The sequence below is a fragment of the Xenopus tropicalis genome, chromosome 8 (assembly GCF_000004195.4).
Source record: "Xenopus tropicalis strain Nigerian chromosome 8, UCB_Xtro_10.0, whole genome shotgun sequence".
Classification (NCBI taxonomy): Eukaryota; Metazoa; Chordata; class Amphibia; order Anura; family Pipidae; genus Xenopus; species Xenopus tropicalis.
In genome coordinates this window covers 78,342,629-78,370,425 of record NC_030684.2, presented here as the reverse complement: position 1 = coordinate 78,370,425, position 27,797 = coordinate 78,342,629, and the positions used below count along the sequence as shown (strand labels likewise).

Here is a 27,797-nt window from a genome sequence, read left to right as displayed (position 1 = left end):
ATACTGTTCTGAGACTTTTCATTTCTTTGTCATTGGACAAACTTACAAAATCAGTGAGGGGTCAAATAATTATTTCCTCCACTGTATATATATAGCAAGTAGAGATGTCCCGCACTCACAGGTCTTAAGTGAAAGTAAAAGGTGTTTATTCAAACCACATCTAACGAAACAGCCGAAACGTTAGATGTGGTTTGAATAAACACCTTTTACTTTCACTTAAGACCTGTGAGTGCGGGACATCTCTACTTGCTATTATTCCTAAATTCATTGGGACTGCACCCAGGCATCGCTATTGTTTCTATGACGTTAGTGCCTGTCTACAAGCCAAATATATATATATATATACAGTATATATATTAGGGTTGTCACCTCTGCCAGCTTTCTTAGCCAGGAAAGGGGTGACGTCTCAGGGGCGGGTCCGTGGCGTTGCAGGCCGGGATGAGGAGGGGCAGCGATGTTATGGGGTGCGGAGCCAATCAACGCGTCATTATTACTGAGTCCTGTGCGGTTTTCCAAATTTGGGAAACTGGGCAGGAGGTTTTGACCCAGGCAGCCCTTCCTAAAACCAGGAAGGGGCGGGGGTCTACCGGCTGTAGAGATTAGCTACTGTATGAATCATAGGGACCACACAATCCTTGGCATCATAGGGACCACACAATCCTCCTGTTATTTTTCATCAGTTTCTGCTCTGTTGAAAGCATGACTCATCATGAAGTGACTGAACCTGGGGGGGTGGGGGGTGATATCTAGGAGGATGGAGAGGAAAGAATGGAATGTCTGTTTTATTCATGATGCTTTGGACAGCCTCTGTTTTCTCTTTATTAACAACATATTTATTTAAGCACCAACATACAACACTGTACAATAATGGGTGTATCCAATGAATATTGAACAGATTTACAATAACCACCGATAACTGATAAAAGTGGGACACAGGGCCATGCCCAAAAGAGCTTACAATCTCATCTTTAATTGTTTGTACTATCTTGCGTTCATAGAACTCTGGCCGCACTAGTAAACACTGCAATCAAGAATTATGATCTAAAATAAGTAATTGGAAAGCTGCAGATTAAAATATAAAATACAGAACATAGGACAGATTTTCTAAGGGTCGTATATTTTTTCCTACAATTTATATTTTTTTGTGGTAACACGTTATATTTTTCGTAATTTAAAAAAACATTAATTTTTCACCATTACACAAATGTAAAAATATATCTGTCAAGGTCACGTTGTCCTAGGCAAAATGTAACACTCTTTATATCATTTGTGGTTTTAGAGGTTTTCATGGTTTTTTAGTTTTCGTTACGAATTTTAATTTGTTTGTGCTTTTTTTATATTCAAATATTTTAATAAATGACTAGACATTAGTGGTTTTAGTGGAAATGAGTTTAATTATGGTTTTAAAAACATCTAAAACCATGAAAATCAGAATTTTGCTAAATCTTCTTCCTCAAAAATCAGTAAATGAAAATCTATTGCAAGGAAATTTGGTGCTGGCATTTTTGGTAGTTTGGTGGGTGGCACCAGAATACATGTTATTTGAAAGAAAGTAATAATAACTTTCTATTTCTGAGATCTGAATTCTATAATCTAGGTGTGGATTTACCAATAATCTCTAAGTGTCTTTACTGCTATACTGTTTCTATTGCTAATGCCATTCCTGTGCCAATTAATTCTCTTGTTAAAATGAGTTTTTTAATATTTTTTCCACACTGTAGATAAAATCCTTAGTGTGCGATTGCCCCTCTCTATCCACAGGCAGTATCTCTGACAGATCTGTAATTGGGTTTCATTAAACATTTCCTATCAGTAATATATTTTCCTGCTTATTTATATCGCCCTTCACATTCTGGAACCAAAATAGCAATTTTCCTGAGCAGAGAAGAAGGATGAGGAGGAGTCTAACATAATGGTGGTATGAATCACTTTGTGTGTAGATGTTCAGGTTATGAGGTTGTAATAACAAGTTAGACGAGTAAGAATTTGTCACTGTAATTTCCTAGTCTGACAATAAATAATTAGAATAGTGATTTCTTTTAAGAGAGTAGTTTGAAGTATAAGCTTTGGATGCTAAGTAACATTGTATATGCAGAGCCTCCAACCTGGGGGGATTGCTTTGTATGAATTCATCATTTTAATATAATTCTGTATAGTATTGTATAGTATGAACCATATATGGGATAATAGGCTCACCGCATGAAAAATTACTGCACTGCTTTTGCAGATTATAGCCGACTGACCAGAGGTGATTCACGTAGAGCAATATGGCCTCTCTCAGCCACCTAAAAATCCACTTACAAACTTACTAAGATGTTGCAGTTTTTCCATGGACTGATGAGTGCTCTAGTGTGCATACTCAATTAAAGTAACCTTCATTTAATTAAGGTGTCTTTAATGTGCATTTGCATTACTTTGCACCATCTGTGCATTTGTTAGTTCTTTGCCTGTCTCTGGATAACAGAAAACGAAACGTATGTGACAGGGTGAGAATTACAGGGCTGATGTGTTTGGCCATCCAGCTGTGTTTATTCCTGCTTGTGTACTCTGCATACTGTCATTTCTTGCCTTTGTTGCTGCTGCTGTGATTATGCTATTTGACCATTGTTTTTAAACAATGTTGTTTAAATAATTGGTTTTTATAAGATTCTCAAAGCTTCACATATGGTTTTATTTTCCATATAGATCTGTTATTCCAGATTGAGATTAGTCATCCAGTGTACCATTCTCTTGTCCTAAGCAACAAGGATGTTATAACTTCCATGTCCAGTGTTTTATGGCTCTCCTGTGGAGAATGGAACAGTAGAGGATTTGAAATGGTTTAGCTCCCAGCATGCAATTCACATCAGCAGAAGAAATTGAGGTTTAAGATCCCTGATTACTAGAGTCTCTCACATTCAAGTAGTTTATCTTGTTATTGTTGCAAATAAACATGAAAAAAGCAATACTTATCATTCTAGGTTTAGACACACTCCCTGAGAATGAAGGCTAAGGGCTCTGGCACACGGGGAGATTAGTCGCCCGCGACAAATCCCCCTTTTCGCGGGCGACTAATCTCCCCGAATTGCCAGCCCACTGGTGAAAATGTAAATCGCCGCGTATGCCATCCCACCGGTGATTTACATTTTCGCCGGTAGGATGGCAATTCGGGGAGATTAGTCGCCCGCAAAAAGGGAGATTTGTCGCGGGCGACTAATCTCCGCCTGTGCCAGAGCCCTAAAGGTAGCCATACACACTACAGTAACGATCTTATCCACAACAATTGGTTGTAGGAAAGATCCTTCAACCACTCTAATAAGGTTAAGAGCAAACAAAGGAGTTCTTACCCCTACCTGATGATTTAGCATTAACGTTCATAATGTTCGGCATTTCAAAATTGCCCGATCAAAATTTTCAGACCTGCCCAATCAACAAGGTAACGATATCCAAGGCTTTTACCGATATCGGTCACCTTGTCTCCCATCGTACACGCACCAGTTATCGTACAAAACCTTTGTACGATAATGTTTTACGTGTATAGCCACCTTAAATGAACAGTAACGCCACAAAATGAAAGTGTTTTAAAGTAATTGAACTATAATGTACTGTGGCCCTGCACTGGTAAAACTGGGGTGTTTGCTTCAGGAACACTACTATAGTTTATATAAATAAGCTGCTGTGTAGTCATGGGGGCAGCCATTCAAGCTGGAAAAAAGGAGAAAAGGCACAGATTACATAGCAGATAACAGATAAAACACCATTGTATTCTACAGGGTTTATCTGTTAGCTGCTATATAACCTGTGCCTTTTCTTCTTTTCAATGGCTGCCCCCATGGCTACACAGCAGGGTTTGTATAAACTCCAGTAATATTTCTGAAGCAAACACAAAACTTTTACCAGTGCAGGGCAGCAGTACATTATAGTTTAATTTCTTTGAAATATATACATTTTTTGGTGTTACTGTTCCTTTAAAGATCTCAATTTGGTCTTCCGTTATTTTGGTGTTATTGTGCCCATTTAATCTCTTTTTCTTTCCAGTTAAAAGTCTTTCATTCTCTTAAAGTTATTCTGTGACTTGACAAGGTCTCTTTTGGGGATGAGCTATTTAAACTTTGAAGTCAGCCACAGCTTTGCTCCCTGGCCTGGGGATTCCAGTAATGAAGTTTTATTCACTGCCAGTCAGTATCCCTGAGGTCGAGCCTCGTCTCCCACCCCAAATGCTCTCTGACTCATTTGGTGTCTGTGCGCCTCAGGCACTGTGAAATGACACAGACTCACCTCTCCTTGGCTTCTCCATCTGCAGATCTAGCTATGTGCTGCTCAGACTTAAGAAAATAAATGCACGGCTTTGTGGGGAGAGGACATTCATTTCCCTTAGTGATGAAGCCAGACTGTGGTTACAGACTTAGCAATTTGACCAGATGACTTGTACTCTCACTTTAGTTACATACACAGAGCAACACAACAGACTGAGATGAATTGTTTCTGTATTAAAATACCCAATTCCTAGCCTCTGTGTACTTTACAAGCAGATTAACAGCTCAATTCATACACAGAGCTAGGAGTATCTTTAAGAGTATAGTTATTTATATTTTTAACTACACTATTATTGTAGTTACAAGCAGCTCCTTTTTGTTCTGTATATGTGTAAACACGTGGGTATTTTATCCTACTTTCCTCCACAGGGGAGGGCAGGATGAAACACAGCCCATTTTTCCCTACTGGATTGTACTCATTTAGGTGCCATTAAGCTGGCTGCTTAATGTGGCTGCTTGTATGCTATCCGTCCACTCTCTGGTCAGATGGAGTACCTAATCGGCCAGTGTATGTATTGTCTTCCTCTCAAGGCAACTTCCTCGATTTCAGTGAAATCGCGCCGCCGCGAATGCCATCCCACCGGAGATTTACATTTTTGGCATTTCGGGGAGATTAGTCGCCCGCGAACAGGGAGATTTGTCGCGGGCGACTAATGACCAATCAAGAGAAAGGATGATTTTTTTTTTTTACCAGTTCCAGGTAAAACCCTGCAAATATATATACATCTTACCCCTGTATTAATAACAGTTAGAGGGAAGTGCTCAATTACTAATTACACTCTTACTGTAGGCAATATCTGCTCATGTTTAGTTCTCTTTTCTTTTTTAGCATTGACAGTTCTCTGCACAAGTTTATATGTGTGTGAGCGTAGTGACAGACCCTTAGGGGCACATTCATGAAAACGCAAGTTCGAATCCCGAATGGGACAAATTCGGATTGGATACGATAATTTCTAAAGATCGCAAATATCACGAATATGCTTACGAAAAAATCGTATTAGTCACGATAATATCGTATTGGCGATCCGAAAGTCACAAAATTTTCGTAACGAAAGATTGTAAACAGCAGGAAAACCTTTCTGTTTTTTTCGCGCAAAAGTACGAAAAAGTAGTGCAAGCGTTGAAAAAGTCGGCAGAAATACACTCGGAGCGTTCGAATGAACGCTCCGAGCGTTCGTGGATTAGTAAATCTGCCCCTTAGTGTAACTCTGTCATGCTTAGCATGCTTAGCTGCTCTTTACTGAACTAGAATTTTCAGTTGTGCCCACTGGTAATTAGAGACACACATGCACACAGATGTTGAGCTCATTGTGAAATTATGTAAATCTTTCAAGTTAGAGAGATTTTATTACCTGAGATTTATATTGCTGCCAAGAGGTTAAAAATAGGGCCCCACCACTGTCCAAACCTGAGTTTCCTCTGCTCCAGGCAGACTCGCAGATACTGACCAGTCCCTCTCCCGGAAGGAAATCCTTTTGTTGAAATTCATACACACACCCTCCCCGCCGTCTCCTGCACAGTCTAAGGGGGTCCCCACCCTTGAAGACGCAGAACTAGGCCATCTAGGAAGGAAGTACAGGGTCATATTTACTTTAGGAATGAACCCTCCCGAAAACGGATTCATTCTGGAAATGAGAAAAAAATTACTCTTCCATGTCTTTGAGATGAAAGAAGTGGGTTGTAGTAAATTCCATTATTTAGGGACCTTCCTTGGAGTAGTGACATGGTTTTGACTGTATCACAAATAACACAAGCATCAGAATGGTTAATAAACATTAAATAAGGTGAACTTATAATATGGACTTTGATGCATTGCTAGTCCAGAGGGTGGGATGTATTAATATACAGTATAAGTCCCATAATGTTTTTGATAAGTAAGTGTTCTGTAAACATACCTTACATTCAAAATATAATTTTTAGCCCCCACTCAGCCTGCCTGCATTGCCATCCTATGCCTTTTGACACCATAGCAGAGGCTGCTGGGACAGAAATTCATTTAGTGATATCCAACATCGTGCTATCTGGGTGTTCAAATCGGCTGTCAAATTACAGCTAACTAACTTGAAAGTGCGTTTTTAAGACTGCTGTCTGGTCAAGGAGTCTGCCAGGGTTAAATCTTCCCCACACCTGCCTCCCCTGTGGATACAGTTACAATTGCATCTCCTCATCATCAGTTTTATGCTCAGGCGTAAAGGGGATACAAATTAACAATACAAACCATGGAGATGATTTGACCCAGCTACCCCCGACTTTTGCCAACTGTTGATGATTTCTGACCAAAGTCCATAGCCTTAGTTTGGGGGAAGGGTGTCTGGCAAACAGCTGTCCTAATATTTTTTGTGCGAGTGTGTGTGTTTGCTCCCCAGCTGCCTTCAATACCCTGTCCGCTGCCCGAAGCTTTTGTTCTGTCTCTCCTCAACACCGGACTCTGTCAGCCTTCCTCCTCCCCAAACAGCTGTTGCCAACTTTGACTTTACTGGGGCTTAATTAAAACAAGGGCACACAATAGAAAGGGTGGGGGTTTGGGTCACTTCTTTCTGGGCAACCACCTTCAATCTGCTCTGAGGCCTAGCATGTCCTGATAAGGCCTGGGGCTGGAGCAAATGAGATTTTAGTTGGTGGAAGGGAGGAGAGTGGTATTGTTGGAGGTAAATGAAGGGCGGGGGCTTCTGTTGTTACAGCATCTGTGTTCTACTTAGACGCTCGTGCTGAGCCTATTCAAGTGACATAAAGAAATTGGAGACTGGTATTGTTTGTGGCACACGCTGGCCTGTTACCTCCCCCCAGCTTTCCTTCACCTCACCATGAGTGAGAGGTCATTTATATTAATTATTTGCATGGTAGATGGAAATGAAGTGCATTGACCATCTGTATGAAGCCACTGTCCTAGCTTATTTTACAATTCATTTACTTGGTTTATAATACTTTCAGCTCTTGACAAAGCCCCGAACCTGGTTTGCATGTATTATGCTCACTCAGAGCAATCTTTAGAAGATGCAAGTTGGAGCCCATGTTTGGGGGGCCCACAGAACAGCTCTTTTATACATAAAAATAAAATCTCCACTGTGCATCACAGATTTACTGTTTTTCTGTGAAGGCATTGTATCTGCAGGCCATTTTATGTGGTAAGGCAAGATGGTTTCATTAAAACTTTATATCAGGGCCATCCAACCTACAGCCCTTTAGCTAGAACTACAACACCCAATAACCACTGACAGCTAAACGCCAGAAATTCCTGAATGTTTGCACTGACATTTTTCTTTAGTAACTATATATAGGTAGGACACACGTGCCACTTCTGCTTCTATATGAGTATAATTTTATAGCCACTGGCTACAGGAATGCATGTAAGCAGGAATAGTCAGGAATAAAACTGCCATACGGAATTATTTGTGTAAACAGAGTTCTTTGAACAATTACAGATGTTCCAAGGGATTAGACTTTATGCATTTTTGGTAAATTCCTGGTTTCCAAATCTGCAAAATATATCAATATGTACTTGTCAAGGGATAGCTTAGACTGGACAATGATTTGCAGCTCCCTAGTGGTGCATTAGCACATTGATACCCTGCAAATTGTTGCTCCCAAATGTAAGAGGAATGTTTTGCTTTTTACAGTTTATGAGGCCATTTATGGACTTAAAGATGATATAAACACTATTGCCCAACCTGTTTATCCATATGTTAACAGACTATGGGCCCGATTCACTAAAGTCCGAAATAAGGAGTGCTATTTATAGCATGCGTTAAAAATCTTATCAATTATTATTTTTCGCTCGATTCACTAAAAGGACACTTGTCATAATTAAGAAGCGATGGTTGTATGATTCTAAACCTCACGGTCTGTGCTAGTGCACTTTGCCCTCATTTATAAGTGACAATTTTTCTTTTGTAAATAAAGGCCCTGTAGATTCGTGATTACCAATGATACATTTATAAAATGCTATTAATTTAAAGACAGGAAATCTGCATCCTACAGCTCATTTGTAGATGGTGGGTGCAGACTGGAAATCCCTACAGTATGTCCTTTTTAGAATTTTTCAGATGCTTATTATTATAAATTTGCAAGCTAGCTATGAAAACACAGGGCAAACAAGAGCCTTGTATCCTTACCACCCTTACTTTCCACTCTGTCCTCTAAAAGGGAAAATAGTAATTCAGTATAGCAGCGATGCCAAGAAGTCTTACATTCTCTTGCAGTCAGTGCCAACTCTGCTGGGAGGCTGACCGCTGATCAGAACCTTATGGCTGTGCTAAGTTGTCTGATTTACAGATCACTGCCCGTGTTTCTTTGGTTGTGGGGGATTGTTAAGATAGAAAATCTCTGTGGGAGGCCTAACGTTTCTTTCACCTCTCCCTCCTTCATCTTGTGATGCTACACTGCACTTTCCTCTCTGTCTTCTACACAGGGCCCCTATACAGTTTATCTGATTCCATCATTAAAGTGCTTACCCCTGCAACACACTCTTCAAGCCATAATTTTATAACCTGGCAACTGTTACCATAGATACCGTGCTCCTGGGATACGTGGGAGAAACTTGTGCTGATTACATTGACAGCTGAGCTCTGTGTTACATGTGTCATACACAGTACAACAACTATTCGGAACAGTCGGCCACTGCTGTCACCTTTTATTCAGAGTTGTCATGATGCTTGGGAGAAGATGGAGCAATTGAAAATATAGGGAGGATGGTACTTATTGGTTACCGGTATATAGCACTAGCTTCACTGCTTTGGATGGTCTATAACATTATTCTAGCATAAAGGGGGAAAGTCGACAAAATGGCCTATGTTCTTGCTCTTACAAGAGCTTTGGGCTATGTAAAATCAAAATGCTAATTAGCCATAGAAGGTGTTTCTACTGGTAAATAAGTAAATTGTGTCTGATGTGAGTGAATACTTCAAAAAACATTGCCCTAACGTAGAGCTTCTTGTCTGAACGACTGATTCTCCGCTTTAAAATATTTGTATAAAGATCTTCTTAGGGATAGAGCTGTTCATACATGCCTAGATTTCCACCACATCTGGACATGCATGTCACTTTGGGAGGCAGTTTTAACCATCCTATGATCAGATTAATATTGTTAAGCTAAAGGTTTTACCTGCTGATGCACCTACTAGTAAATGGGGCTTCAGATCCAAACTTCATAATTGGCCTAATAAAACTGAACAATAGAATGTGGCCCATAATCCATAGGGTCAGATACCTAGTGTATGGCCACTTTCAGGGGATGGCCAAAGCAATTTTTAGGGAATTTAGGGTTTATGTACTGAACTTAAAGGCCCTAAAACACAGGGTGCTTCATCCCCAACTGGAAATCTCCTTTCCTGGCCGTGATGAAGTATAATCATGTGTGAAACACATTACATGTGTCAATCCCTGGTATGCCTCCTTCCTTATTTTCAGAGTCTGTATAACAGTAATGATCAAGGCCATTAAAGTTGTGCACAGGAACTTACGATCATGGATTTATTAGGCATGGTAGTAACACTGCACATGCTCAGTGTGCTCTGGGCAGATGTGGAGAAGCTAAGTTTAGGGGTCGTCACAAACCATCAAGCAGAAAATGAGATTCACATATCATAGAAACAGATGCTACAGGGTTATTTATTTAAGTCTGATGCTATTTGCCATGTAATGAAAATTTGAAATAATTTCTAGTTATCCTTGTATTGTGAAATTTGTATTCTATGTATACAGTATATTGTGTGTGTCAGTCCCTAAGCTCAGTAACTGACTGCAGCACAGAGCATGTACAGCTAACCAGAAGAAAAGAAGATGGGGAGCTACTTGGGGCATCTTCGGAGGCAGAGATCTTGCTAAAGCACTGTGTTCGCCGTGGCTGATACACAATCCCAAAATTTAATGTGCAGCATTTCTAGCCTACTTCTTAGTTCTCCTTTAATGTTATCAGTTATGTACTGCTGCTTTGGAAGTACCAGTATTTCCATATTATAGGGGTGCCTCTTGCTGCTTTACATATATTCTGGCAAAACAGTTATGGTCTGGATAACCGACATTTCAGCATATCTGCCAAACTACTGGACTGGAGGGACAGTAGACATTACTAGTGGGTGTTGGAGTTTTTCAGTCGTTTGACATTGTTCATCTGGATATGTTATGTGCATTTTCTTATCTGTAGACAGGCTTGTTGTGGATCTGCATTATGTAGTTTTTATAATTTGATAGAATCTGTTTATAAGATGTTTTGGTAGTTAATTAAAGAAATGGGTGTCCAAGTACTAATGTTGGACCTGTTTAGTCTTTGCCACATGAACCACCTTACTCAGAGAAGGCATCACAGGATGGGCTTGGAACTCTTACAGATTGCCATCTGCTGTAATATTTAATCAACTCCCATGGGTTTAGGATTTGGGGTTTCCGCATAGGTTTTAGGGTTTATTCTCAAAGTGGTTTACAAGAATCAAAGAAAATAAATATTGACAGATCTAGAACTTAGGCCAGACTGCAGTACTTAAAGTGATCCTAATCTGCATAATATAATGATGCATTATATCCATATATTTTGTTTCACTGAACAGGGGTCTTTAAGTTTATGGGAAGGTCTCTTAAAATAGAGAGTATCAGCCTGTGATTGTGCCATTCACTTATCTGATAATATTTATATGTGTTTCTTTCAGGATACCGAATGTAGACATCTGGGACCCTCTTTAACTTGATATTTATAACTGGTGTTCTTGAACATTTGGATGCCCAAAAAATACCACCCTGCCTCTCCCACCGCCACTGTAAGTATGCCACTTGGGGGTGTCTGTACAGGGAACAGCCAAAAGCAAAAGCTTAGATAGAAAAATTTTCTGTTTCTAAGGTCAGTGTGGCAAGAGACTACATTTCTGAATTGGCATTTTCCACTAAAGAACAGTTTGCATTTTTTCTACCGAAATCCAGCCAGTCCCTTTTTGAAAGCAAATTTGCAGTTTGTTTTATCAGTTGTTTCCTGGACTTCTCCACTTTTATGAAAAACAATCATTCTTTAGTTTTACTAGTGTATGCTAGAATAATTACTTTTCAATTTCTTTTTAATTTATCACATTTTAGGGTTGATTCACTAAAGTGCGATAAGCGTTATCACATTTTTTTTGCGTTAAAATTGACGCGGAAAAAACGTGTGATTCGCTAAAGTATTATCGCATGTGTTAAGTTGCATATCACATGCGTTAGCGCGCAACCGAATGTGTTAATTTTACCGTGTTGCGTTAATTCTTGCACAGAAATAATACTAACGCATGATTCGCAAACACTTAGATGCGCTAAATATCGCATTAGTCTATGCGAAAATTAACACCTACTTGGGGCAGGTGGTAATTATAGAAAAGTTTTTGGCAACACAATAAGGACTTTGCAGTGTGATTTGTTCAAGTATGTGTTGGCCCTAGAGTGATGTAGCCTCCAGTTTGCAGGGAAATGGTCATTTAAAAAAAAAAAAAATAGTTGTACGAACGTAATGGTGTGTATGGCTAATATGGCGTGCGCGTGATAAGTAGCACACGTGCGTTAATAAGCGTGCACTAAAAGTAGCACGCTGCATTAATTAACGCCCGTTGTGTCAAATACCGCACCAAAATAGTCTTCGCGAATCATGCGTTAAGACGCAAAAAATAAGTCGCAATAAAATTTTTATTTTTTTTATCTCATGGTTTCCCAGGGAGCAGCTCACCAAACTGCTGCTGAGCTTTTTAAACCCGTAACTACAGTCTTACAGCACATCATGTGTGTAGAATATCAGAAAAAACACTTCTTGTGCTGCAGGCACAGGGAACTGTAAGGGCAATGCTGGAATTCAGCAGGGCATGGTCTTGTGAATGCCCATTGTGGCACGTTGCGGGTTTGTATTACTTTAATAACTTAAGGGTTTGCGTTTGAGTGGTAGAGGCAATACTTATGTTTATGCCTCATTTATAAAACATTTACTCACCATTTTAATAAGACTTTCTGTTTAGTAATATCTGCAGAGCATTGCCCATAGCTACTTGTCCCAAAGGCTGTGGACGTGGAATGGTTATGTAGCTGTGCTGTGCAGGGTATGTGTGTTGTGCAAGGGTTTTGTGCAAGGGCTTTGCTATGTGATATGGTAGTGGGACTGTGCTAACAAGGGCGTGGATATGTATATATATTATTATTGTTATGATACTTTATATAGCACTAATATATTCCACAGTGCTTTACAAAGATTATTTCAAATAATTTCCACCCAGTGGATTTTACAATCTAAGGTAATGAGGCTGTTCAATTCTTGCATAAGTGAGGTGCTGGAATGGAACTGGTGCTTTTTCCATTGTCCACAAGCTTTTGCAAGTACAGGGATGGGATCCCTTATCTGGAACCCTGTTATACAGAAAGCTCCGAATTACGGAAAGCCCGTCTCCCATAGACTCCATTTTCATCAAATAATTCAGAATTTTAAAATTGATTTTCTTTTTCTCTGTAATAATACAACAGTACCTTGTAATTGATACCAACTAAGATATACAGTCATGACCAAAATTGTTGGCACCCCAGAATTTTTTCCAGAAAATCAAGTATTTCTCACAGAAAAGTATTGCAGCAACACATGTTATACTATACACATGTTTATTCCCTTTGTGTGTATTGGAACAGAACAAAGGGAGGAAAAAAACCAAATTGGACAAAATGTCACACAAAACTCCAAAAATGGCTTGGAGAAAATTATTGGCACCCTTAACTTAATATATTTGGTTGCACACCCTTTGGAAAAAATAACTGAAATCAGTCGCTTCCTATAACCATCAATAAGCTTCTTACACCTCTCACCGGGAATTTTAGACCATTTTTCCTTTGCTAACTGCTCCAGGTCTCTCTTATTGGAAGGGCGCCTTTTCCCAACAGCAATTTTAAGATCTCTCCACAGATGTTCAATGGGATTTAGATCTGGACTCATTGCTGGCCACTTCAGAACTCTCCAGCACTTTGTTGCCATCCATTTCTGGGTGCATTTTGACGTATGTTTGGGGTCATTGTTCTGCTGGAAGACCCAAGATCTCGGATGCAAACCCAGCTTTCTGACACTGGGCTCTACAGTGCGACCCAAAATCCTTTGGTAATCCCCAGATTTCATGATGCCTTGCACACATTCAAGGCACCCAGTGCCAGAGGCAGCAAAACAAACCCAAAACATTATTAAACCTCCACCATATTTCACTGTAGGCACTGTGTTCTTTTCTTTGTAGGCCTCATTCTGTTTTCGGTAAACAGTAGAATGATGTGCTTTACCAAAAAGCTCTATCTTGGTCTCATCTGTCCACAAGACATTTTCCCAGAAGGACTGAGGCTTACTCGAGTACATTTTGGAAAACTGTAGTCTCGCTTTTTTATGTCTCTGTGTCAGCAGTGGGGTCCTCCTGGGTCGGCAGATAGTTCACGCTGACACTGATGCTCCCTGAACCTGCAGGAGAGCTTGAATTTCTTTGGAACTTGTTTGGGGCTGCTTATCCGCCATCCGGACTATCCTGCGTTGCAACCTTTCATCAATTTTTCTCTTCCATCCACACCCAGGAAGATTAGCTATAGTGCCATGGGTTGCAAACTTCTTGACAATGTTGCGCACTGTGGACAAAGGTAAATCTAGATCTCTGGAGATGGACTTGTAACCTTGAGATTGTTGATATTTTTCCACAATTTTGGTTCTCAAGTCCTCAGACAGTTCTCTTCTCCTCTTTCTGTTGCCCATGCTTAGTGTGGCACACACAGACACACAATGCAAAGACTAAGGGGCTGATTTACTAAGACACGAATTTGAATCCGAATCGGAAAAATTCCGATTGGAAAACGAACATTTTGCGTCTTTTTCGTATTTTTTGCAATTTTTTCGGCGCCTTTACGACTTTTCGGAAATTGTCGCAACTTTTTCGTTACCAATACGATTTTCGCGAAAAAACGCGAGTTTTTCGTAGCCATAACGATTCGCTCGTATCTTGTCGCGACTTTTTCGTATTGAGCGCTCGTAAGCAGCGGCCGAAACTTTCAGACTTAGCATGATTTTGGAAGCCTCCCATAGGACTCAATGGCACCCTGCAGCTCCAACCTGGCCCAAGAAAAGTCACCATACTGAAGCTTGAATGAATCTGAACGCTACGAAAAAATCGCAACAGTTTGCGCAACTTTCGGAATGGCTACGAAAAAGGAGCGACTTTTCGCGCAAGTTTTAACGCTACGAAAAAATCGCCAGATTTTGCGCAACATTCGGATGGCAACGAAAAAGTTGCGATAATTTTCCGAAAAAATTGCCAAATACCGATCATTACGAAAAAAATGCAATCGGACGCATTCGGCCTGTTCGTGAGTAAGTAAATGGGCCCCTAAGTGTACTTCTCTCCTTTTTATCTGCTTTCAGGTGTGATTTTTATATTTCCCACACCTGTTACTTGCCCCAGGTGAGTTTAAAGGAGCATCACATGTTTGAAACAATCTTATGTATTCACAATGTTGAAAGGGTGCCAATAATTTTGTCCAGCCCATTTTTGGAGTTTTGTGTGACATTATGTCCAATTTGGTTTTTTTCCTCCCTTTTTTGTTCTGTTCCAATACACACAAAAGGAATAAACATGTGTATAGCAAAACATGTGTTACTGTAATATTTTTCTGTGAGAAATACTTGATTTTCTGGAAAAATTTCTGGGGTGCCAACAATTTTGGCCATGACTGTAATTAATCCCTATTGGAGGCAAAACAATCCTATTGGGTTTAATTAATTTTTATTGATTTTTTTTTAGTAGACTTTAGATATGGAGATCCAAATTACAGAAAGAACCCTTATACGGAATACCCTTGGTCCCAAGCTTTCTGGATAATGGGTCCCATATCTGTATCAGCAGGGCACTGCTATTGCAATGTATGGTGGAATGTCAGCATGGTGTTGCAATTGTGTTGTAAAATAGAACATACTGTAGCAAAACATTGGCAGCCTAGTGTTTTGTGGAGTCACCGAAGAGCAATGCTTATACAGAGTATGTTGGAGTAGAAGGGAGGCAGTACAAACCCAGCATGCTGTATAATTGCAGAGAGTTAATAGCATAATGTGCAGTAGAGGTGCTGGAAGACTAATACAGTGTACAGTACACTGACTCAGAGACAATATTAACACAATGTGCAGCAAGATTGTACAGGTATGGAATCCGTTATCTGGAGACCTGTTATCCAGAAAGATCCCAATTACGGAAAGTTCATCTCCAATAGACTCCATTATACGTGAATAATTCTAAATTTTTAAAATAATTTCTTTTTCTCTGTAATAATAAAACAGTAGCTTATATTTGATCCTAACTAAGATACAATTAATCTTTCTTGGAGGCAAAACAATCCTAATAGGTTTACTTAATGTTTAAATGATTTTTCAGTATCCCGTTACAGAAAGACCCCTTATCTGGAAAAACTTCAGCATTCTGGATAACAGGTGCCATACCTGTAGTAATAAGTTAGCATGTAATAGGTTTGAAAAGAGCAAGCAGTAAAATTGCAGAGAAGCAGTGCAGAAATGCTGTTAAAGAGAGGTATCACTAATCCATGAACACTGGAAAGCAGAGAGACAGCACTAGGCTTGATATCTCAGCCTCCATCACTAACACCAACACTGAGCTACTCTGCTGTACCTCTCCTCATTCACTACTAATTAGCTGCTCGTTAGACAAAACCATCCTAATAAAAGCTCTAACTGACTTGTCCTGTCTCCCTGGTCTTAGTCCTCTCCTTTTACCAGAACAGCGGGTGTCCAATAGTGAGGAACAGTACATAGAGAGACCACACACAGCTTAGATGCAGCCATACAATTAACCTGTGATATGCCAAATATGTAATAATTGTCTGTGAATATCAGCCTTTGGACTCTTACTATCCCTGTTCACAGTTATTATTCTATGTACAAGTACTGACAACATACATAAAACATAGTGATAGTGGTTGATTAAGTCAACTATTGGATACAGAGAAATGTATATAGAACAGTAACATGTGGAAAAGGAGTTTAAAGGAAAACTATACCCCAGAATAAATACTTAACCAACAGATCACCATACAGGAATATATATCAGTAATTATTGCCTTTTACATTTTTTCTCATGTGCCACCATTTTGTGATGATCTGTGTGCTCCCTCAGATATTACCTGACAGGAATTATTGCAGCTCTCACTGTAACAGGAAGTAGTCTGAGAGTAAAAGGCAGAATTTTGTCCATTAATTGGCTGATGTAAACTAACATGTATGTGTGCCCTTGGTTTGTTTGTGTGCACTGTGAATCGTATGGTCCCAGAGTATTTAAAATGGCAATTTTCTATTTGTAGTGGAGCTGATATGTCACATACTACTAGTATAGTAGTATATTTTTATGAAAATGGTTTATTTAGATGAAGCAGGGTTTTACATATGAGCTGTTGTATGTGATATATTTAGAGATATATATAGAGAACTACATTGTTTCTAGTTTTCCTTTTCCAAAGGCATTTGGATATCCCCTTCCAATAGTGGGTGAAATTGCTTAGACAGAATAGCGTTATAAGAGAGAATGTCTATTTTTTCCACTGCTGGGTATAAAAAGCGAAGATACACCTAGCTATATGACACCTCCTCTGCTGTTTTTCATATCCCAGGATATTTCTCGTTCCTCAATGGCATGTGCACTCTCAGACTTGGTGGGGTGATAACCTTTTCCCTAAACAGCAGGAGATTGTAGAAGTGTCCTGTCCCCTAGTACTATAGCTCCCCAGCCCACTGTTAAGCCATGACAAACCCATATCTTCTAATACGGGAAGGGTACTGTTATCAAAATAACTTTATATAACAAAAGCATCAGTATGTAGATTAGTCCTAGAAATGTATAAATTTATGTCTTGCCAACTTGTTTATGATAATAATTAGTTTCATTAGTCATGCCAGGACTAGTTACTGATAATAAAAGCCAGTCCTTCCTTAGACCTGAAATAATAAGTGTTTCTGTAGGAGAATAATGTAGAGTAGCTTGTGGAAGCGTCACAATGACAGGATGAAGGCAGCACCGAAGAGAGCCATCTCTCACTTCATCCTACAGGGTTAATTCAATTGGTACAGCAACAGGATTATACTGCTCACTTAATGGCTGGATATTAAATCCTTGCGGCTATTATTTCCTCTGCTTTCCCTAGCAGATTAAGTGTGAGGCAGCATGACTGCACTAAAGTATTGGTGCTCTGCTTTAGTCCTGTATAAAAACATAAGGAAAATTTGGGTTTAGTAAAATCAGCTCCACTACAATGAGGTTCTTTAGTAGTAAATCCGTAAACTAGCCCTGGCACCAGTATACCAAAGCTTTGGTACTGCAGCCCTCCAGCTGCTGCAGAACTACAACAATCAACATTATTGTGCTTTTTGTATTGAGCTGTCGAGTATTTTGATTAATAATCTATTAAATCATAGCCCTTCAGAGAAAGTACTTGTGCTTGAAAGATTTCTAAAAGCAAAATGCACTAGGGAAGCCATTTTAAATTTTCCTGCACTAAAATCAATAAATGAAGACAAATATCAGTGCTGGAGTGTTTGAGTGCCCTTACATTCTTTTTTTCTTCCTATGTGTTGGAACTAATTAAGGGTGTATTAAATAGAGCTGCAATAAGTGCCTTGGGATTTTTGTTCTCTCTTTCCAGCTCTCTCCAAAACCCTTCATTTCCGGCTGCCTTCTCGTCAATGAGGGGGAAAAAAAGTTATTTTTCTCTGCTTTTGCCATATGCTTTCAATCTTCTGTAACATGTGTGGAAGGGTGGAGAGAGGAAAGACAGAGAGGATTCTGGGAATGTGTAACCCATTTATTAGCTTTCAAATATTTGTCTGTGTTAGACTTGCAGATGTGTTTGGTGGAGGGACATTTATGGGTCAGCAGGCTGCTCAGTAATAGACAGAGCTAGTTCCATTTCCTGAGGCCAAACAGCAACTACTGTGCATTTAGTTAGGAAAGGTTACACAGTTCTCATATAACCCATAGTCCCAGGAAGGTGAAGATAGGAATATGGGCTGCAGTGAATTTGTTTTTTTTAAAAAGAAATTAACGTATTTCAAAAATGTCTACATGTTTTGATATGCTTGTGGCTTAGGATAAAATGCACCTTCCTTTTTATAGCCCTGCAGCTCCTGAAATGAACAAACTGCGTCAGAGCCTGCGGAGAAAGAAGCCGACGTATGTCCCTGAAGCCAGTAGGCCGCACCAGTGGGGAGCAGATGAGGAGGCTGTGAGAAGGGGAAAATGCAGCTTTCCTGTGCGGGTGAGTGATCATTTGCAAATCAGCCCATGGTGCTAGTATCTGTGCTTGGCTGCCAACAAGTACAAGCTCAAGTTTTCATACACAGCAGTAATGTTCTACTATGTTTGGACTGGGTTTTCAGAAATATGCCTCACAACATAAATTCTGAGCCAGAACAGTTATTTAACAGTGCCATTATTTCTTGGAAATTTTGTATTTAGTATTCCATAATGGGAAGATAAAACATTATACCTTGCCAAGCAGCCATACCAATACTAATTCTCTTAGGGATCCACTGACCTTATTTATCTCATCATCATATAGTTACATAGCTGCACAATCACACTATTTCTCTAAGCTACAAAATAGCATAATAGCTATCATTATTATTATACATCAGTAATTATATACTGCTCTTTACACGGGCATAACAGGATTTAGTAACTGATGGGTTAGGTCCAACAATGAGTCACCACAGTGTTTAGAGAAATCGCCTTTAGTACAATCAGATAGATAATTAACTCTAAACCTAATAATGGGTCACAAAGTTACCTCCCACACTTAGGCTGGCTCCAGTCAGAAAAAAAATTAAGAAGCTCTGGTTGTAGATTAATAATCAATGGGAAACAAATCACAGGGCTTCCATCATAATCCTCTCAGAGATACCTGTAGTGATCAAACTGCTCTTCCTCACTGACAAACAATGCACAGTTGAAAGAACTGCCCTGTGCCACATTGTTTTGGCATTTCGTGAGTATCACTACAGACAGTTCAACCATATTCACCAAAAGTGGAAGTGGTTGTTTGATGTAAAAATAATGATTTGCTCTGAGAGTATTAAAGTGAACAAAAAGGTCAGTGTTATATGGAACAGAAAGTTTTAAATTAAAATTTAATTATATTTCCCATTGCTCAGTTTTTGGATTAACATTTTCCAAAGACCTGGCTCACCAACCTAAGGTAAATCAAGGGTATCTAATTTGCATGTGGATATCTACCAGGTTGACAGATGCCATAAATCCATAACACTTTTAAACATTTCACCAGGATCTCTCTTCTCTCACTCACAGTACCTTGGACATGTGGAAGTGGAGGAGTCGAGGGGAATGCATGTGTGCGAGGATGCTGTGAAGAAGCTGAAAACAGTAAGTTAACTTTAAAGTGGTTTTTTTGCTTAAAATTAAAGCACATTTCAACCCCAGACTACAAAATAGTTTTGAAGGACAAAGGCTTTATTTCTGGTTGCGATATAGGGAGACATATGTAAAACAAGACTAAATGCGTCTATCAGCAGAATTTCCCAGCCAGCTCTTAGCACTTAGAATTCCCGGCATCTAATTATTTTTTTTATTTTTGTAGCAATAGCTGGTGGGCTGCATGCTGGACAGCCCTGAAGTTGGAAAACATAGAAATGAAAGGCACTGCTTATTGTGCAGTCCAAATACCTTAATATTATGAGTTGAATTCTCTAAGTTGGTTACTCTTGTAATCATGAAATTGCTTGATGAGTATTCCAGGGGCCTTTAGCTGGATAGCGCTGTTCTAGTGAATAGTTATGGAAAGGACCTTAACTTGATTTTGGTGTGACATCTGTTTTTTAAATCATTTTCATCATTTCATCATGAGTTCATGGGCAGAACTGGTATCTGTAAACTTGTATAGTCTTTTTGGGCTTTAATAATAAAGACAGATGACACAATGCCATCTAAGGGCCTGATGATATATGAAACCTAAGTATTGCTAGTAGAGAATGTTTAAGCTTGAACGTGAAAACAAAGTAGTTACAGAAAAGCACAGCCTTGTCGTATTGGATTCATGCATGAGGTATCAGCCTAATCATAGTGGGTCGGAGGCTTGCTCTAAGTACAACACCCGCAGGGTCTGTCACAGCACTTTCTGTAGCTGTGCAGTTTTACCAAGTACAGTGAATGGCAAAAAGCTCAGTAGTGTATTGCCAAGTTAGGACTTTTGTTCACTCATCATACTAATCTTGAAATGATTGCATAGGGAGAGGTTTAAAAACCCCAATATGTGCATTTGCATAAGAAGTTCAGAATATGACTGAGGGAATTAGAGGGAGCTGAGAAGCCAGGAAAAAGGAAATCTTCTGCAGCATGAAAGTAGCAGATAAGATGAAAGGGCTGGGAAAAGCACATCACATGTGTGGAGTGACTTAATAAGGCACAGGAAAGAATCCAAATGTTCACATCAAAGAACTGGTGACAAAGCGAATATGTTTCTGTTTATTTTCTTAATAAGAGAGGTGTATGTGTGGGGCTGTAGCATATTAAATATGGCCTCTGTAATGCAATTTCTCCACTATACATAAGACATATATTAGATGGAAAGAAAAATTGATATACAGCCTTTAAATGAAACTGCAGCCAGAAGATTATAAAGAACACTGATGCAATTGCTATCTTATGTGTATATAAGTAAGGCACATATACACTTTTGAAAGTTATAGTTTACATTCATTGGCTGATTGTTAAAATGTGCAGGCTTTCCAGAACCTGAGGCTGACAATTTTTCCTGCACTATTTACTCCTGGTCAGTGAGTTGCAGTGTATCAAGTGTGAGCATAAAGAACTTTGCATCCATCAGCAAGGAATGAATATTGTTAGAAATGGGAATTGCAATGTTAATTTACTCCTGGGAGTCTTCCTCTTGTGTTTGTTTGCTGCTTTCACACCTGGAGCTCCCTTGAAAATCAGCTGGCAAATAGCAGACAGTTAGAAATGTCCCTGTGCTCATCATTGGACAAATCCTGTTAGCTACATATACACCAGAAGCCTACAACTACATGTCTGCACTAAACCACATATGGGAATATACAGAGAAGCTAACATGTTATAAGCCTCTAAGGCAAATTTAGGGTTCCCTCAAAATATGGGCAAAGTCAGGCATCCCATAGCAACCAATCAGCAGTTATTGTTTTATGCCCTGTTGCCATTAAAAGTGTAAAAACAAAGATATAATTGGTGGCTTTGGGTTACAGGGTTAGGACAAATTATACCAGTGTCTGTGCATAATCCTTTGATCTGCTTATATATGAAAGCTCTAGTTTGCTCCCTTCTATTAGTGTACTCTGCCCTCTGTATATATTTTAGTATATATATATATAGCATATTACTAGCAGTATGTAAATACTAATGACATGATCCCCTTTCAAGCTTGGGAAGAAATCTGTGAAAGCTATCCTCTGGGTTTCTGCTGATGGGCTGCGTGTTGTGGATGATAAAACTAAGGTGAGTCAAATAGGTTTCATATTTAAATAAATGATGATGATAATGATGAAAATAATAAAAGTAAGTTTAACAGAGGGAAAAAATATTATAAACAATTCTTGGAGACTTACCACAGACCATAAGGCCATGACATAGAATTCAAGCGAGGATACACACTGAGGCCTCTCTCAGTCTGATTATAGTCATATAACAATTGAACAATTCCTTTTACCTTATAGACATTTCTAATATAAAAGGGGTAATTTACAATGCACTATGCAGTTTGCAATGTGCAATAAATGCTGCAATTACTCATTTTTTTGCACTGCATGGCGCATTGTGCAAGTAGATATTTAGGACCTAAACTTGACATTGTATAGGATACAATGTAGAACCATACAGCTAGTTTACCTACAGCCTATTCCGAAAGCACTTACATTGTCCCTTTATGTTGATAACAGCTGCACAGTAAACCTGTACAGAGAGCAGCAGACCCCTAGGAGAAAGTGCTACTTAGTTGAGCACCAAGTGGCACTCTTAGTGCTCTTGCACTTGTGCCCAGGTTCAATGTAAATAACCCCTACAGGCTGCTTGTATTTTACTGTATAAATGTTCACAACTGCGTTCTGCTGCACGTCTAGGTTTATATAACAGCTCTTCAAATGCTTTGCCGTATGATTTTTAATAGGACCTGATAGTGGATCAGACCATCGAGAAAGTTTCATTTTGTGCTCCTGATCGCAACTTTGACAAAGCCTTTTCTTACATTTGTCGCGATGGAACAACCCGGCGCTGGATCTGTCACTGCTTTATGGCCTTGAAGGACTCTGTAAGTGTAACATTGTACAGGGATACAGTGTAGAACCATAAAGCTAATTTTACCTGCAGCCTATTCCAAAAGCATTTTCATTGTCTCCTCACATTGAACCAGCGGGCTTCCAATCTCTCTCTCTCTCTTCTATCTCTTCTATACAGGGAGAACGTTTGAGTCACGCTGTTGGCTGTGCTTTTGCTGCTTGCCTGGAACGAAAACAGAAAAGGGAAAAGGAGTGTGGGGTCACAGCTTCATTTGATGCCAGTCGAACTAGTTTTGCCCGTGAGGGATCATTCCGTGTTACATCTGCCTCCCAGCAGGCTGAACGTGAAGAAGTGATGAGGCAACTTCAAGATAAGAAGAAGGGTAAGCATACACATTCTTGAGTATGTCTGACTGGCAATATTCTAGCAAAATACCTGGGTGTATCTCACATTCACCTACATACACTCCTGTATACACTATAAGTATACATTAATTTCATTTTCCTATATACTGTAAAAGACAACAACACACTCCTAGCTCTTTACCAAGCATGTCACTTGAACAAACAATTTCTCCGATATGAAAATACCCATGTTTTATTCAGCATAAAATGACATACACAGACAATTGTTATATCAATAACCTTTGGGCCAATGCCCTTTTTAATATTTTACAGCTGAAGCTGCTCCTTCTCTCACCTCCAGTATACCAGCTGTAGGTGCACCATCAAATCCAGTACTGCCAGCACAGCCTGACCAGTCACCACCCCAGTGTGCCACAGTCCCATCAGAGAAGAGTGAGACTGGTGGGCAGCATGCTATTCCTCGCAGACATGCTCCCCTGGAACAGCTGGTGAGACAGGGATCCTTTCGTGGTTTCCCTGCCCTCAGCCAAAAGAACTCACCTTTTAAACGACAACTTTCACTGAGACTCAATGAGCTCCCTTCCACCCTTCAAAGGAAAACCAATTTCCAGGACAAGAGTCAAGGTAAAATATTTTACGCTTTAATGTGAAAAAGCAGTTTTTGTTATGTTGGATGACTGAGGGAAAATTAGAGAAAACTGTCTTTAGAATAATAGGTAATGGACAGCATCAAAACAGTTGCAGGGATATTTAGATATAAGAGTTTGTTTATGATGACCCCCACATGCAAGTGCTAGAGCAATAAGGGTTAGAAAATCATGCCCTTTAGACTCATGCAAGAAGTATTTGTGTTGGGGTCTTGCTGCACACTGTAAAATCTGGCATAAAGTTGCAGTGTTCAGTGGTGACAAGCACAATAGGGCAGGCAGAGAGTTGCACAGATGCACAGTTTAGGGGACAAGAAGGGAGATGTCTACATTCCTCCCCCCCAACTGCCCCTCATGAAAACAGACTGGTCCACTAGGATACAGCAAAATCCCTGGTGTCCTGGGTGACAGTGGGCCCTCTTGTTCCATTTGGCTTTGTATGCTTATTTTGTGGTAATTCCTCTTTTGAAACAAAAAGAAAGCTGAATGATATTATTATGATAAAGGTAAGTGACTAAGAAAATAAGGATGCGGAGTGAGCAGAAGAGGAAAAGTAATATGCAGAGTGGGTGTTTGGTGTAAGGTTTTCTGGTGGGCCCCTGGCATGCCAGTCTGACACTGGCGTTGGCAAACATTGGCATGTGGGGAGAACACATGGAATGCAAGAAACTGCAACTAGAGTGTTATTAGTGGGGCAGGGTACAAAGTGCCAAAAATATGAAGGCTTGCACCTGCTCCGCCATCAGTAAAGGAAGCTTGTAATGTTTAAAGGACAATTAAATCCTTTAAATGTATTTAAACCTTTTAGTTCAAGTGTTTTCAGGTAGTACACCAGAAAGAGACTATTTTCAATTGCTTTTATAATTGCTTTCTTTTTACCATATTTCTAAAACTGAAGTTTGAACTTTCATACTGGCATCTCAATTAGCCAGGTCATTCAACCCATCCCTCACCTTTTTCCATTGTTAAGTGATGGATTCCTTTCTATTTTTGAAAGTTCAAGTTTTGGAAGTTGTTTATGCAAGTTTCTACAAAAGCCAAACTGAATAAGCTTGAGTTAAAAGGGGGCTTTTTACTTTTACACATGAAGTTAACCCATTTACCATTACCCTTATGTATTTAAGCTCATCATATTTTTACCCAGTTAAAACGCTTAATACTCAAACTATAATTAATCATTTTGCCCTAATTTTGTTCACAACGTTCATGGTCAAATGCAAAAACAGTTCAAAAGGGATGTTACCCCAAGCATCCAGAGTCAAAACTGATGCCTTTTAGAATATAGGCTGGTAAATTAACCCCAGTGTAGTTATATATATATAGTGATAATTCTTTAATGCTGCTTTTATTGGTCACATGTTTTGTTCCTTGTCACTAACTGGAGTCTTGGAAAGGGTGTACAGAAGCACAGGTTCCCTGCAGCATATGTAATTTGTGAGCACTTCAGAACTACCAATCCACAAAGTTTCCCATCCCCATTGTCAGTCAGTAATACCTTCTTATCCACATTGCCCCAGCCAGTAAGAAGACACAAAGAACATGCATTCTGAAACTGTGATTGCAGAATGTGATTATGAACAGCTTGGTGATTGGGCTTACATCACTGATAAAAGTACTGATTCAGAGCATTTTTCAAGTAAGCTATTGGCTATCTATAGGATGACGTGAAAACACTAATATATCATTTCAGAATGTGTTTAAGACTTGAATAGGAGGAGCATTAAGTTTAATAAAATAAACATTATTGCATTACTCCATTGATACAATCTTTCTCTGTGTTATTATAGTCATTGAACTGGAATCTTCAATGCACCCAGATTCTGATGGAATCAATGATCTGTGCAACCAAATCAACAGCTCCTTCGCAAACAAGCCCTCTGAGGATCCCTTTGCAAATAGCAATGGGACTAGAACACCTAGCACAGGTCCAGCGGCCCCCCTTCCACCACAACCAATGCAAGGTAAGTGAGAATAACCTCACTAATGTAACAGTGGAGTGGTGTCTTTTTACCCAACAATGCACTGTAGGATACAGCCTTAGGCTAGTGTTATACCAGTCGTGTGCTGGAGGAATTGCCAATCCAGTCCTACCTATTCAAGGGCAATGACAGATGGGCTCTTTGACAGCCACGGGAAATCTCCTCTCCTGAGGAGGTGGCAAAGTGCCTGAAAATATCTTCCCACCTCTTTTAAAAACATTTAACATGCAGTGATCCTGGTAAATGTGCATAAATGGTGAAGACAGAGGAAAAATCACAGTTATCTGGACAAATGTCTGAATTTGAAGAGCCTTGCCATTATTAACCTTTTCCCAATTAATCTTGGATATCCTTTACTGGAAATTCAGACATACCATGCTACTGTGCATGACCCTTCCATTTTACATGTCATTGACCTAATTGATACGATTGGCTAGCATGAGTTCCAATCACCCAAACACATGCAAGTTAAGCAGAATGGAAGGGGCTTCTGCATCAGGTTTCTTTATGTATGTATGTATAACTTTATTTATAAAGCGCCACAAGGGTACGCAGCGCTGTACAGTCTTACAGAATACAAAATTACACACAGGGAGGACAAGTGATATAATAAATAAATACAATAAATACATATATGTATATATATATAAGTGCCATGTGGTATGAGACCCGATAGGAAGGAGGTCCCTGCCCCGTAGAGCTTACAATCTGAGTTATTATCTTTATTACTCACAGTGGACTGACTTGAAACACCATGATACAGGTGATACAGGGGAGTAATAAAATTCAGGGCCAACAAAGCACATGTTTAATGGAGGTTAGCTTGAAAATTTTTTGTTTTAAAAATTAAATAAATTGAAAAGGCTTTTAAATTACACATAGACATTTTTCCGAATGGAAACATACCCTTTAAAGGACTCATTAAAAGATACAGACAACAGTGTACAATAGCACCATCTGCTGGAGGAAAGTATGACCTGTAAAGTAACCAGTATTCAGAAGCTTTCTGCTCTAACTGAATAACCTTGCATTGTGACAATGAAAGTAATTGTCAAAATATTGATTTTGTTTTTATATAACATTGTATTAAAGTATTTGCCTCCCTTCAAATAACATTGAACTAGCAAATCTTTAGCTTGCACCTTGTGTAGAATTTGGATATGCAGATTTACACCTAGAGAGCTCTATAGAAACTATTATTGTTCATTGCCTATGTGATTTTATATCTGACATTGCTATCATTTCCTTTCAGGGATCTCAGGGTGGGCAGAACAAACTAGTACATCAGCAGCTGCTGTGGGCTTCCAGATGGGACATCGCCGAACCCCATCTGAAGCGGAACGCTGGCTTGAGGAGGTTGCAAAGGCAGCTAAAGCCCAACAGCAACAGCCACCCCCTCAGCCTATGGTGGCTGTGCCGATGCCTGTACCGGCTGCTGTGCAGGCATACCCTGTATCTTATGATGCTGCAACTGCACCTGTTGGCATGTTTATTACACCTCATATGCAGGCTGCTTATGTACCTGTAGCTGGTTATAATCCCACCATGTCCTACCCTGCACCGAGTGTCCCAGTGGTGGGGATCACTCCATCTCAGATGGTGGCCAATGTTTTCTGCTCTGCTACCCAAGTGCCATCTACTAACCTAGCAAATAAGTCCAACCCATTCCCTCAGAGTATCCTGCAAACATCCAATGCCTCAGCCCAACCTAGCCAGATGGGACCCAAGCCAAATGGCACAGCTAATGGAACATCATGGCCCCCAGATCCAAGCCAACTAAGGCTAGCATCTACTGCACAGGAAGTGGACCAGTTTGAAGCTCAGTGGGCAGCACTGGAGTCAAAGTCTCAACAGCGATTGGCTAATCCTTTTTCTAATGAACTACAAAAGACTTTTCAAATAGAATTGTAGCCAACATATCATCCCAGTGTGATGTAAAGTCAGGAGTAACTGCCAGAACATGCCTGCCCAGCAAGAGTCTGCCAACAGGACTATTCATACACAGCCATTCATCAGATACATATTTAGCAAGTCTGCTGGATGCCAAATTAGAAACCATAGGGTGATGTATGTGACTTAAGAGCAAATGGAAACACCATTGTCAGCACTGACGTTCTGTTCTGATGATTATAATGGGAATATACCAAGCTCAAAATGGATATAGAATCTGGTAGATACTCTTAAAACATACTAAGAGCCTGATTTGTTTGCAATATACATGAGTAAAGGAAATTTTTATGGGCAA

The 27,797-nt window shown here is 39.6% G+C and overlaps 1 protein-coding gene across 2 annotated transcripts in view; it reads left to right on the top strand.

Annotated features, from left to right (window-relative positions):
• The window catches only part of numbl (numb homolog-like), a 46,137-nt gene extending 18,340 nt beyond the window's left edge, over positions 1 to 27,797 (top strand). The window contains exons 1-10 of one of the 2 annotated variants that reach the window (XM_031891175.1): positions 10,345 to 10,365; positions 10,937 to 11,044; positions 18,416 to 18,557; positions 19,607 to 19,681; positions 21,710 to 21,784; positions 22,452 to 22,592; positions 22,739 to 22,943; positions 23,239 to 23,550; positions 25,361 to 25,534; positions 26,805 to 27,797. In XM_031891175.1, coding sequence (XP_031747035.1) covers positions 18,432 to 18,557; positions 19,607 to 19,681; positions 21,710 to 21,784; positions 22,452 to 22,592; positions 22,739 to 22,943; positions 23,239 to 23,550; positions 25,361 to 25,534; positions 26,805 to 27,463 — 1,767 coding nt within the window. In that variant the 5' untranslated portion in view covers positions 10,345 to 10,365; positions 10,937 to 11,044; positions 18,416 to 18,431 and the 3' untranslated portion in view covers positions 27,464 to 27,797. Of the gene's footprint in view, positions 1 to 10,344; positions 10,366 to 10,936; positions 11,045 to 18,415; positions 18,558 to 19,606; positions 19,682 to 21,709; positions 21,785 to 22,451; positions 22,593 to 22,738; positions 22,944 to 23,238; positions 23,551 to 25,360; positions 25,535 to 26,804 lie in introns of those variants that run through there. The other variant, XM_002938816.5, reaches the window with a different exon arrangement.